At 36.1% G+C, this 12,860-nt stretch overlaps 3 protein-coding genes across 7 annotated transcripts; 2 read left to right on the top strand and 1 right to left on the bottom strand.

Moving 5' to 3' along the window:
- The first annotated feature begins 553 nt into the window (after positions 1-553).
- LOC124296823 (uncharacterized) lies at positions 554-3,484 on the top strand. Its single transcript, XM_046747229.1, has 3 exons — positions 554-770; positions 996-1,157; positions 2,350-3,484. Exons 1-3 carry the CDS (start codon positions 707-709, stop codon positions 2,580-2,582), a joined length of 459 nt encoding a protein of 152 aa, XP_046603185.1. The 5' UTR covers positions 554-706; the 3' UTR covers positions 2,583-3,484.
- Positions 3,485-5,209: 1,725 nt separating this feature from the next.
- Positions 5,210-9,108, top strand: LOC124296824 (uncharacterized). The gene is made up of 3 exons (XM_046747231.1): positions 5,210-5,533; positions 5,770-5,931; positions 7,553-9,108. Exons 1-3 carry the CDS (start codon positions 5,470-5,472, stop codon positions 7,783-7,785), a joined length of 459 nt encoding a protein of 152 aa, XP_046603187.1. The 5' UTR covers positions 5,210-5,469; the 3' UTR covers positions 7,786-9,108.
- Positions 8,267-12,846, bottom strand: LOC124296821 (dihydroorotate dehydrogenase (quinone), mitochondrial). Of its 5 annotated transcripts, none has more exons than XM_046747223.1 (2): positions 11,514-12,846; positions 8,267-10,661 (listed from the first exon to the last, which is right to left on the bottom strand). In XM_046747223.1, exon 2 carries the CDS (start codon positions 10,603-10,605, stop codon positions 9,424-9,426), a length of 1,182 nt encoding a protein of 393 aa, XP_046603179.1. In that variant the 5' UTR covers positions 10,606-10,661; positions 11,514-12,846; the 3' UTR covers positions 8,267-9,423. The 5 variants fall into 5 exon arrangements, with proteins under 5 accessions (XP_046603179.1, XP_046603181.1, XP_046603183.1 ...); XM_046747225.1 differs by lacking the exon at positions 11,514-12,846 and adding an exon at positions 11,338-11,477; XM_046747227.1 differs by lacking the exon at positions 11,514-12,846 and adding an exon at positions 11,352-11,477.
- Positions 12,847-12,860: the final 14 nt, after the last annotated feature.

Genomic DNA, 12,860 nt, shown 5'->3' with positions numbered 1-12,860 from the left:
ATTTTCACGGGCAGCAAAATGCTGCCGCAGTATTTTTTGCTACCAATTAAAATACCAATAGCGTCGACTGATGATTAAAGGAAATTATATCCTACCCTCTCGTTCAAGATTAATCCAAAAAAAAACGCAATCATCGGAATTTACTTAAATATAACATGACTTATTATCGAAGTTAAATTATTTGCTGTAAGATTCTATCCATCGCTTTGATCACTCATTTTGAATGTTGTAAGAGCCTAATGCGTTGTTGTCGCAGGAAAATTGCAGCCAGAGCAGTGCCAAACACGAAAATGCAACAATAAAATTCAATTTACGCAGTAATCCATAGGCGCCGGAAAATATTAATTGTGATAATTGAAATTTTACTCAGTCGGTAAGGAAAATATCACTGGCTCTGTCCGGGCTTGGCGCGATCAGTGCTTTCCGTTGGATCTTATTGTGAACGTAGCGCTTGTCAAGTACAACTGCCAAACAGCGGCAGCTCCCACAGAATGCGTTGGCGCTTATTGGCGACACGACGCGCAGGCAAAAGTTCAGTTCCTAGGTTCAGTTCGTAATTCTCTGGGGCGCGGCCGAAAACCGAAGAGTGCGGAGCAGAGAGGCAGGTGACGCGACCTGACAGACTCGCGTCTAACGGCGAGGAAACGACGGGAGTAAATTATTTTTAGCTTGTGCCACCTGTAGTTCAGTTGTGCCGAAGGTAAAAATGGGTTCGAACTGGAAGTTACTTCCGTTATTTATCATCGTCCTGGCCACGTGCATCCACGAAGGTAAAAATATATGACAAGGGATCATTGGGAGCGCCGAATTGTACGCATGGTGTGAATGTATGTGAATACGTTCAATTGATAAAAGTGGGTGTGTTCTACAGTGGAACACAAACATGATTTCTCGCTATTTAATCCAGTAGTTAGTAGTGCGTTAGAAAAATTTATCACCTTACGCCGAAGGCACTTACACTTATCTCGTTTTCATCTGCTGTTATTATATTTTAGGACTCGGTATAAAATGCTGGGTATGCAGGTCGGATTCTGATCCTAAGTGTGCCGATCCGTTTGATAATACAACCGTTCCAATTACGGACTGTAAACAAGAAGAACCGCTGGAACATTTACCGGGTGTGAGACCTACGATGTGCAGAAAGATCCGACAAAAAGGTGAACATAACATGTATTGTATGCAAGTTTTATCAACTATAGGTCACAAGTCATTGGATGAGACTGAAACTAGCAGCCAAACATTGTAATGTTCATTCAAATAACTTAGTGAAGTTTGATAATCAAAGAACAGTGAAATACCTTCGACCCCCAATAGTTTTATAGAATGAGGATAAAACTAAACTGCATATTTCCATTTACAAAAACTTAAATAGGTTTAGCTGCTAACTCTGGCTGTTAGCTTTATGTTCATGCTCATTGGAACTTTAATGAGACTTGAATGCAGCTTGTGAAACAAGTTATTAAACCCTAATTAATACCTTCAGAGAACTGGGCCAATTTTTAAGAATTGTAAGAAATCTTGATATTGAGTAACTTAAAAGTAATCTCTTAGCTTCCAATTAATTTTTTTATCAGATTCAATGCTTAATAACGTTTAGTAACCATATCCTACTAAGAAGAGCTAATTTGCATAGGCCTGGGTAATATTTACTGTTAGTTCAAAGGATCTGATTGAAAGTGTAATTTGGTAATAATAGAAAATGCTTGCTATACATCAAACATTGTCATTATGTTGTTACGACAATCACTCGAATCAAATTTATCAAGTAAAAGTAGAAAATTGATTCATCGCATTGGCTTGAACAAAAGTTGAGGTTTTTGTTTGCTGATTTCCTTCTCAGAATCTGTACTCAACTTGTAAGCAGGGTCCACTTATATTCAGGTTTTTTTTAAAGATTGCTTCATCAACTAAAAAAACTTCGTTATCAACCAATTGTTGTGAAATTTGAACAATGAAATCACAAATGTTAAAAATGATGAACTGGAATAAATGCAAAATGATTAGAATGTATTTACTCAATCACTCACTGGTTCGTATTTTCTAAATTCCCGTAAGACTATATTCTTCTGATTGTGAGATTACTCCACTGATTTAAGACCACCATTTTTTCTATTCTGATGTTTTTAATTGATTAAAACCCTATCGATGAAGATTTATCAGTGTGACCAAAACTTGTTTCATCAGCAACTTTATTAAATCTCGTACTAATTCTCCATCACTGCTGTTACTCCAAATTTTGAAAGTGAAACTCTATGAGAATAATAAACATTCATTCAGTAGTATGGCTTCTGTTGACCATCAATCAAATTGACTCACCAATAGCTAATTGTTGAATATTTATATATTTAGTGAACGGAGAGTGGAGATACTTTCGTAGCTGTGCATGGATGGGAGAGCCAGGTATCGCGGGGGATGAAAGGTTCTGTTTGATGCGCACAGGGACCTATAATATATTCATGGAATATTGCACATGCAATAGCAAAGACGGCTGCAACACAGGACCATTGGTGCATTCCAATCAGTTTGCTGTACTGCTCGCTGCATTTGCGACATACTTTGCGACTTGTTTTTATATCAGATAACCAATTAGTACTTGAAAGGTAACTGCAAAGATGATTTAAAAGACTTGAACCACGTGTTTGATCGTTTATCCGTCCACTTGTACAATAACTTAATAATCATAAGGAATATTAACCTCCAAGGTTTTTCATATTATCTATTTTCCCAGATAAAATATTTTCATTGATGGAAAGACCTGTTTAATGGCCTAGAGATGTAATTCCGTTAAATTTAAATAGCAATACAATGGAGATGATAATCTTGTACAAATAAAAATTAAATAGGAACTTAAGAGTAATTGAAAAGAGGCAGCTTATTGAAGCAAGTGAATTGTCACAGTAGCTGTTCAATTTTGAACTTCTACATATCAAGTTTTATAGCAATATTTGTCTTCAATAAATTATGGCTGAATACTTTTTTAATTATTTTCATTTCTAAGGTACATAAATTTTCTCAATGAACTTTTTCAATCACCTTTTATTATTTATTATTCACTTTGTCGGGTGGATATCAAACCTGCTAAAGATTCCCATTCATTATATATAGATGTAGAGCAAAGCTTGACGCACTGATAATTATAATGTTGCATTTCAAAAACTATTACTCAATGAGAAATTAGTGCCTCGGCTAATTAAATACTACGTATGAACTATTCAATAAAGTATAACACATATCAATGATACTTGTAAGTATAAATACAATAGTCTAGAAGTTGAGCATAATTTATCTTAGCTCGGTGACCCAATATTTATCTGTTCCGTTTGAAATTTCTGTGACAAATGTTTTCAATAACTGGCCATAATTTTTAATTTTGAATTACGCTTAGAATTAGAACAATGAATTTATACAAGACGTTTTTATATTTTTGTACAACGCACTGATATTCTAATTCAATAAAGACGTGAATATATAATATAAATAGCAATTTAAAGCATTGTTGCTATGTATTTCTTAAAGATATTTATACGTTTGCGCGGTTTCAAATGTCAAGAGTTGAGGAAATTTTGCAACGTTACCTCTGGGTAATCTCGCACAATAAATAAGTGCCGAAATTATACAACGGAAAACTAAATGTCAATCAAATACATGAATGTGTAGGTGTCGTTTATATTTACTTGAATATATCAGATCTTTTGTAGGCGACAGTAGTATCTCTAAGATGCTCAATTTATATTTTCAAAGTTCTTTACAAAGTCAAAGAAGAGTTACAAATATTTTTGAGAAATGTTGGAAAACTTCAATGTTTCCAGTCTTGAGAATATCCGAAAAATTCTGAAATACTTTTCTCTTTGCTAGAAGCACGTTGAAGATATGTAGATGGCCGAACCTATTTTCTGAGTTTTTCCAACAATTTGGAAGCGGTAATTGGGTTTTAATTGAGGAAAATTATGAAGGGGCTTGAACAAATATAAAAATGAATAATAAAAATAAATCTATCATGAGGTTCGTTGCAAATTAACTGAAACTTGATTTCTCCATTGTTGATATGCTCAACGTCGCTTATTGTCAATTCTTTCTGTTCTTTAATTAAAGAATTAAAAAGACGGGAAAAAATCTTTTTACCGGGCAAATTTTGTAATGGTCCGTATTACATTAATAAAATTATTGAAAAGTCGACGGTTGTATTTCGATAACTGATTTTCAAGGTGAATAATCCGTTGGCTTTTAAATCATTAAATCCTATTTACAACGCAATATTATCCGTAAATTCAATTTTTATCCTGTCAGCTTTACGTACCACATACATGTGTTAGATTGACTCGAAATCGCAATTGACATTCGCTTGAACTCTTACATCGCTACTTTGCCGAAACACATAGTTATAATCTGCCATTCTGCATCAAAGGAAGTTGAAGCGAGTATAGCTACATTTTGCACTGTTGCTCATTTATTTAATTTCAAGAAGTGAGAATTTATTATATTGTTACGTGTACGAAAGGTGAACTTGAAACAGTTGAAGAGACTGTTCAAAAATGGATATGTGGTTCGTAACCACCTGCAGTGAAAAGAGTACCGAAAACGGCAAGAAGATAACCCGAGAATTTCTTCGCACATATTTATAATGGTCCGGCTCTAGAGGGTGGAAAATCCTTGTCCGCACGCTTCGGAATTGCCCTGAAACTCGCTACTTCCCGCCTGCTTTACATGCATGAAATGCCGCGTTTCGAAAGAATCGGACAAAAAGTATCGTGTTTCGCACCACGGACGGAATGCGATTTGACTCGTGTGAAGGCCGCCCTCGCTTCGTTCGTGTGGCCAACTTCACACCGGGCAAAATCGCCTCCTTTCCGCCTTTTATACGCAATGTACTGTTTCGCCATAGTAGGCCGAAAAATATTGTTTGCATCACGGGCGTAACGATTTACACCCTTGATACGAAAATAGCTAATTGTCGATCTGACTGAGATGTAGGTAGATAAACATTGCTGAATTTGACTGAAATGAATTTGCACAGTTATACAGGTATACAGGCGATACACAAAAATGTCAATCAGCGGTCATTTCAACACTATCATCCATCTGGGTAGATTCGTTGAGTGATGGTAACATTAATTCTTGTCGGCTTCACGTACAGACCGTTTACCGACTTAAGCTGCGCCACGCATAGGACACCGATTGACGATGAATTTATATCGTTAAATTTCGGTTACGGAAAGCCCATTAGACTAGCAGTGTTTTTACATCTTCAGCCAACCAAACAGCGGTGGCTAACGAGCGTCCGACATAATGTCTGGCGACCTTTACACTCATTGCCAACACGACGCGGAGGCTGGAAGTTTAGACCAACCGAAGAGTGCGGCGTAGAAAGTCAGATGATCTGACCAGATTCGTGTCTTACGGCGAGTAAACGACCGGAGTAAATTACTTTCGACTTGTGCCATACATAATTCAGTTGTGCCGAAGGTAAAAATGGGTTCGAACTGGAAGTTACTTCCGTTACTTATCATCGTCCTGGCCACTTGCATCCACGAAGGTAAAAATACATGACAACGAATCATTGGGCGCGCCGAATTGAACGCATCGTGTGAATAAATGTAGATACGTTCGTTTGATAAAAGTGGGTGCGTTCTATAGTGGAACACAAACATGGTTTTCCGCTCTTCAATCCAATCGTCAGTAGAGCGTTGGAAAAATGTATCGTCTTATGCTGAAAGGCTTGACTTTATGCTTCCACTTATCACGTTCTCATCTATTGTTATCAAATTTTAGGACTCGGTATAAAATGCTGGGTATGCAGGTCGGATTATGATCCTAAATGTGCCGATCCGTTTGATAATACAACCGTTCCGATTACCGACTGCAATCGGGAACAACCTCTGGAGCATTTACCGGATGTGACACCTACGATGTGCGAAAAAAGCCGACAAAAAGGTGACAATACGTATATTAAGCGAAAATTTCATCAATTGCAGGTCACAGCTAACTTCAACAACTCATTGGACGCGGCTGCAGCTACCAGCCAGAATTAGTACATGAACTTTCTAATGCTCATTCGAATAATTTAGTGAAGTCCGAAAATCAAAAGTTTGTGAAATACCTTGAATCCTTTATACTTTTACATAGAATGAGGATAAAATTGCATTTTTCTATTTCCAAAAGTTGAACACGTTTAGCTGCTAACTCTGGCTGCTAGCTTTAGGCTCATGCTCATTAGAACTTTAATGAGAGCTGAATGCAGCTAGTGAAACGAGGTATTACACCCTAATTTATACCATCAGTGAACTGTGCCAAATTTTAAAAATTGCAAGAAATCCTGATAATGAGTTACTCGTGAGTAATCTCTTAGCTTCTGATTAATTTGTTAGGTGCGATGCTTAATAACGTTTAGTAACCATATCCTACTAAGAACTAGTTTTTCTAGCCGTGGGAAATATTTCCTGCTAGTTCAAGGAGTCTGACTGAAAGTGTAAGTCGTTAATAATAGATCATGGTTACTCAATGCTATTGATAATTCAGCCTTAGTTGAACGTTAAACATAATCGTTTTGGTATGACAATGATACGGAAAAATTTATCAGAATTAAATAGAAAATTGATGTACCGTATTGGCATGAATAAAACTCGAGGTTTTGGTTGCAGATTTCTTTCTCAGAATCTGTACTCGACTTGTACGCAAGGCCCACTTATATACAGTTTATTTTTGGAAAATTGCTTCAACGAAAGAAAAATCGTTATTGACCAATTGTTGTGAAATTTGATTAATGAAATCATGAATCGTAAAAACTCAAACTTCAATTTTTTTCGAATTGCATCAGTCCAAAGTCTCGGTGAATGAAAAATCCGATATTTATATCGTAGTCTCAAGTTTTACTGATGCAATGTATATGCAAAAATGCAACATCAATCATCAAATATGCTTGACATAATAAGTCATTATCTCATAAAATCGAGTTATCTTCGGTTTACAAGGAATCCCTAAAATTAAATCGTAAGATTAGGGGTCGATTTATATTCAGACCAATACGGTAATAAAATAAAATTGTAACAATAGTATTGCTCAACCTATTCACACAAAGCAGAATACCTTCATTTCTTTACGAAATTGGTTGAAACATGATTAGAAGGAATTCACTTTCCCAGAGTAGTTTTGGTTGACTGTTATTGCGGACCCATCTCATAGCAAACTGGAATAAATGCAAAATGATTAGAATGTATTTACTCAATCACTCGCCGGTTCGTATTTTCTGAATTTCCGTAAGACTATATTCTTCTGATTGTGAGATTATTGAACTGATTTGAGACCATCATTTATTCTATTCCTCAGTTTGTAATCGAGTGAAACCCTATCGATGAATATTTAACAGTGTGACCAAAACTCGTTTCATCAGCAGCTTTATTAAGTTTCGTATTAATTTTCTGTTGCTGTAGTTACTCCAAATTTGGAAAGCGAAACTCTATCAAAACCATAAAGATTCATTCAATAGTATGGCTTCTGTTGATCGTCAATCAAATTGACTCACCAATAACTAATTGTTGAATATTTATATATTCAGTGAACGGAAAGTGGAGATACTTTCGTGGCTGTGCGCGGATGAGAGTGCCGGATATCGCAGGGGATGCAGGATCCTGTGTGATGAGCACATCGAACGACAATATACCCATGGAATATTGCACATGCGATAACAAGGACGGCTGCAACACAGGACCATTGGTGCATTCTAATCAGTTTGTTGTACCGCTTGCTGCATTAGCGACATACTTTGTGACTTGTTTTTATATTAAATAACCAAGTAGTACCTGAAAGGCAGATTCAAAGATGATTTAAGCGATTTATACCATGTGTTCGAGCGTTTCTCTGTCTACTTGTACAATAACTTAATAATCATAAGGGATATCAATATCCAGGGTTTTTCATATTGTCTGTTTGCCCAGATAAAATATTTTCATTGATCGAAAGACCTGTTTAATGGCCTAGAGATGTAATTCTGTTAAATTTAATAGAAAACAATAGAGATGGTAATCTTGTACAAATAAAAATTAAATAGTAACTTATGAGTGATTGAAAACAGGCAGGTTATTTGAGCAAATGAATCATGACAGTAACTGTTCAATTTTGAACTTCTACGCACCAAAATTTACAGCAAGATTTTTATCCAATAAATGACGGCTGAATACTTTTTTAATCATTTTTATTCCTAAGGTAGATAAATTTTCGCAATGGACTTTTTCAATCACGTTTTATTAAATTATTCACTTTTTCAGGTGAATACCTAAGCTGCTAAATATTCTCGACCATTATATATTGATATATTGCAATGCTTGACGGACTAATAATTATAATGTTATACTCCCAAAACTATTACTCAATGAGAAGTTAGTGCCTCAGCTAATTAAATACTATATATGAACTATTCACGAAAATATATACATATTAATGATACTTGTAAGTATACATACAATAGTCGAACTTTTTATGACAATTTTTTCAATAACTGGACATGATTTGTAATTTTTGAATTACGCTTAGATTTAGAACCATGAATATTTATATTTTTGTACAACGCACTGATATCCTAATTCAATAAAGACGTGAATATACAATTTAAAAAGTAATTTAAAGCATTTTTGCAATGTATTTCTGGAAGATATTTTTACATTTGCGTGGTTTCAAAAGTCAAGGCGTTAAGAAAATTTAGTAACGTTACCTTCAGTTAGTAGAGGTGTACGATTGTAATTATTTTTACGAAAAGTGCCTCTTGTTACTTCAAAATGAGAAATGGAAACGAAACGAGATCTCAATGTTAATCGACATTTTATTAATGTTTATAAAACTAACATAAATACAACCTTCAATTTATTAATAACGAACAAATAAAGTAACTTATGTACATAGGAATATCCTGAATGAATTTTTATTGACAGTTTGCAGCTATAAATCACAAAAACGCGATTTATTCGTGAAGCTCTGAGGTGTTATAAAGGCATTTTTCTATGAAACGTAGTCAATTATTCTTATAAAATATAATCATTCACATGGCTTCAGAAACTGCGTTTCTCAAATTCTATCTTACATCTACATGAGGTGAGAATTCTTACTTTTCGACTATTACAAAAAAAATACTGTATTGAAAAACCCCTTTAAATTAACCGAGTTTTTAAAAAGTTCTGAATTCAAAACCCAATGCACCGCTTCATGTCATTTGCCAGCTTACATTAAGGTAGTTGCCGTTTGACATAAATTGTCGATATTTATAGCAGTAACAATAAAAAATTTCATAGATGATATTTACGCTAGTTTTTACTTAGTAAAGTTAAACAATGCTTCGAGAACGTGAAAAACTCGTATGTACAAAATGATTTTGAATGGCAGTGGAAACTTGACAAAACCTTAATCAATGATTTGCGTTTAACTAAGATACTGTACCTATGTTTTAGACGTTATAACGTCTTTACCAATTGCTTCTTGAATAGACGTGTGTCCGTCTTTGACTAAAAGCTCATCAAGTTCCTTTTTGATGCGGGTCACGATAGGAGGGCCGTGATATATATAAGAGGTATATATCTGGACCAAAGAAGCTCCAGATTTAATTTTTTCATAAGCGTCAGCCCCAGAGAATATTCCACCAACACCAATTATTGGGATTTTCCCATGGGTCCTGCGGTACATATCCGCAATCATTGCAGTCGAAAGATTTGCCAGCGGTGCCCCACTCAAACCACCATTTTCTTCTTTTTCGGAGCTCATCAAGTTCGGTCGATCAATCGTGGTATTGGATATTACTAAGCCATCCACTCTGCATTTCGATGAATTAATAACATCTGCGACATCTTGTCGTTCTTGATCGCTTAAATCTGGTGCCAGTTTGACCAGCAACGGGGGCTTCTTAGGCAAATTTTCACTGGCAGCTTTGACTTTGGTTATCAATTCCTCCAAATTTTCTTTAGCTTGCAAACTACGCAACCCAGGTGTGTTTGGGCTGGAAACATTAATGACGAAATAGTCAGCGACTTCGCCAAATTTTTTCACACCCTCGACATAGTCCTGAACGTGATCCGACGTCGTTTTGTTCTTGCCCAGGTTCACGCCAACCACTCCGACGAACTCTGGACCGTTTTTAACGTTTCGCAAACGTTCGTAAACCACCTCATGTCCGTCGCTATTGAAGCCATATCTATTTATGACAGCTTTGTCTTCTTGTAGCCTGAAAACCCGAGGCTTTGGATTTCCGTCTTGAGGCTCTGGCGTGACAGATCCTACTTCCACAAAACCAAATCCAATTTTGTGCAGTCCATTAACCGCTTCTCCCTGTTTGTCAAATCCAGCTGCCATGCCAATTGGATTGTTAAAATCAAGTCCCCATACAGTAGTTTTTAATCTCGCGGAGTCCTGATACGGTCCTGAAGAAACTAGGGCAAACTTTGTCGCAAATACAGCAACATTGTGGGCTCTTTCCGGATCTATACATCGGACGACTGGCATTAGGAAATCCTCGTAAAACTTTTCATTGCCTGAGTGGATGTTGACGCCGCTGAATATGGCCAATCCACCCCCAGTTACTCTGATGAATGACTGGATCTTCTCTTTCGTAGTCAACTGGCGAACCATTTTATTCTTTTCTTTCACAAAGAGGCAGGACAATTTTCCAAAACCCGAATTGGAATCTACGTAAGAGAAAAAATGATCATGTGATTATGCTAAATTTTTAGAATTATTAGATGTTCTTAGATGTCACACTTTAAAATTAAAATTTATATATAATTTTCTTTTCGACCTCTCAACCTCAAATCTGTTCTTCCTGGTTTGAGGTTAAAACGTCAATAACTACAGGAGTTTAAGAAATTCCTATCAGATTCTTCGATTGGATAACATTTTCCACTATTCAAGAAACCGTTTAATACAGCAAACTTAGTTCAATATATCAATTCTTATACTTCAAATTTACAAAACAAAATGATGTAGGGATGGAAAAATTTTTTTTTTATCGCAGAAATTTCACACTAAATATTATGAATTAGGTTAGATTTATGCCTCAATCGATTTTCTCAAAATTATAAAAAGCATAAAATATTATATTTTGCGTCTCCCAAGTCTTGCTACGAAATCGAAAATAAATGCACGGTTTCTTTTTACTGGTTAAAAAAAAAATTGAGTATAAGCATTATATATTTATAATAGAAAATAATGAGTTTTTCTAATGAAACTTAAGAATAAACAGATATTTTTGAACATCATATCGATAGAAAATTAAGCACATTAGCTTTTCATGGAAGATCTTGTCAGTATTTAAGATTATTTCTGACTGGCAATGAAAATAGATTCAAGGTATTTGGAAACAACCTAGCAAGAAATACTTTTTCAAGTCACTTTTATTCAAATTCGAGGCAGGTTTAGATTTTGACACAGCTGAGACGCGCAAATCAAACAATATCAGGACTTGACCGGTTTTTATTAGTCATTTGGTATAACGCGTTACGGTATATTCATGCAGTAATTAGAATTATTTATAAACTCACGTGAATATTAACTTTCCCTGAGAAGCGGATACTCGTAAGATACAAATACTCAGGAGTCAAGAAAGATTTGAACGTTCCACGTTGTACTCGCGTTGGCGGCTTCATCGAAAATGCAGCGGATATTCGGGAGTGAAAACGTCGTGCACACAACGTGGGAGAAAAAGATACGTGATCCCGAACACGTCGCACGCATGCAGTCGACGTTCACCGTCGGCTTCTCTGGAGTTTCGGCGGTTGGTTGACCGTGGTTGATGGTTATCGGTACGCGGCAGGCTTCTGTTTACCAAGGCCCAGACGCACCACGTGCTCAACGCCTCGTGCGCATTTATCATTAACAGATGCATCCGTGATTCATCTTGAGCATACACGTAACCTACTGAAATAAAGGAGCGCTGCTATTGTTACGTACAATTCAAGCCAATTCGAGAGAGATAGACGCGAAAGGAATCTCTCTCTCACTTTTTTTAGTCGGCGAATTGAGGCAACTATTAGGGTTTAGCTAGGTCTTGCGCCGTATTGTCCACGAGAGTGACAAGGATAGAAATTCCAGGCAAGGTCGCTCTTTCTCACGAAATGAGCGGTATTGCGATAAGTCTACCCAGTTACATTGTGTTTGTAGTTCAATGAACCGATAACAATAGACGACGTCCGAGCTGCCATCTTGAGGCTGATGGGACACTAATCAAGAATTTCGAATCGTCGATAATAAAAATCATTGTTTTTACACTAACAATAAATGCAACGTACAAAAGATAGAATTGCCTAAACGTAGGCGCACGCGTCGTTAAATGTACCTCCAGTTGCCTATTTGCGGCGGAATCGCCGTGTTAAATATCGTGTGGTGGGTGCACGTGATCGAAAACATGTACACGCGTTGTCAGCCGACGCTATCCAGGTTAGTGTCTTCATATTCATGCTCTATTGATACTGTCAGATTTGAAATATAAATAATTACTAGGACCGTAAGAAAATTGATGATGACACATATATACCAATGAAATGTGATTATTTACAATTTGTCAAACTGAGTTGAAATCTGAAAATTTTTCATTACATTGTCCAGCTGTTGAACAACGCAACTAAACGACTCGTAACAATAACCATTGTCCTACTTTTTGATCTACTTTTACTAGCTCATTTGATTTCAGGTTCTCTGTGTGAAATTAATTGAATGCTTACAAACAATGATGCTACATAGAATTTTTATGGCCATAATGCAATATCAGAAATTAACTAATCTTTTTGCTGCTGTAAAACACTTACGCGCCGCGATCGGGTTTTCTATTTAATCAGAAATCTTCGATAAAATAATGATGTAAACAGTAACTGAAATTTTTTTACCGTAAA

This window comes from Neodiprion virginianus, chromosome 1 (assembly GCF_021901495.1).
Source record: "Neodiprion virginianus isolate iyNeoVirg1 chromosome 1, iyNeoVirg1.1, whole genome shotgun sequence".
Classification (NCBI taxonomy): domain Eukaryota; kingdom Metazoa; phylum Arthropoda; class Insecta; order Hymenoptera; family Diprionidae; genus Neodiprion; species Neodiprion virginianus.
The sequence above is the reverse complement of the archived record's forward strand: the minus strand, read 5'-3'. Positions and strand labels throughout refer to the sequence as shown.

Coding starts and splice junctions, on each gene's coding strand:
- LOC124296823 (XM_046747229.1), top strand. CDS start 707: ATGGGTTCGAACTGGAAGTTACTTCCGTTATTTATCATCGTCCTGGCC. Junction 771..995: donor GGCCACGTGCATCCACGAAG/GTAAAAATATAT, acceptor ATTATATTTTAG/GACTCGGTATAAAATGCTGG. Junction 1,158..2,349: donor CAGAAAGATCCGACAAAAAG/GTGAACATAACA, acceptor TTATATATTTAG/TGAACGGAGAGTGGAGATAC.
- LOC124296824 (XM_046747231.1), top strand. CDS start 5,470: ATGGGTTCGAACTGGAAGTTACTTCCGTTACTTATCATCGTCCTGGCC. Junction 5,534..5,769: donor GGCCACTTGCATCCACGAAG/GTAAAAATACAT, acceptor ATCAAATTTTAG/GACTCGGTATAAAATGCTGG. Junction 5,932..7,552: donor CGAAAAAAGCCGACAAAAAG/GTGACAATACGT, acceptor TTATATATTCAG/TGAACGGAAAGTGGAGATAC.
- LOC124296821 (XM_046747223.1), bottom strand. CDS start 10,605: ATGGTTCGCCAGTTGACTACGAAAGAGAAGATCCAGTCATTCATCAGA.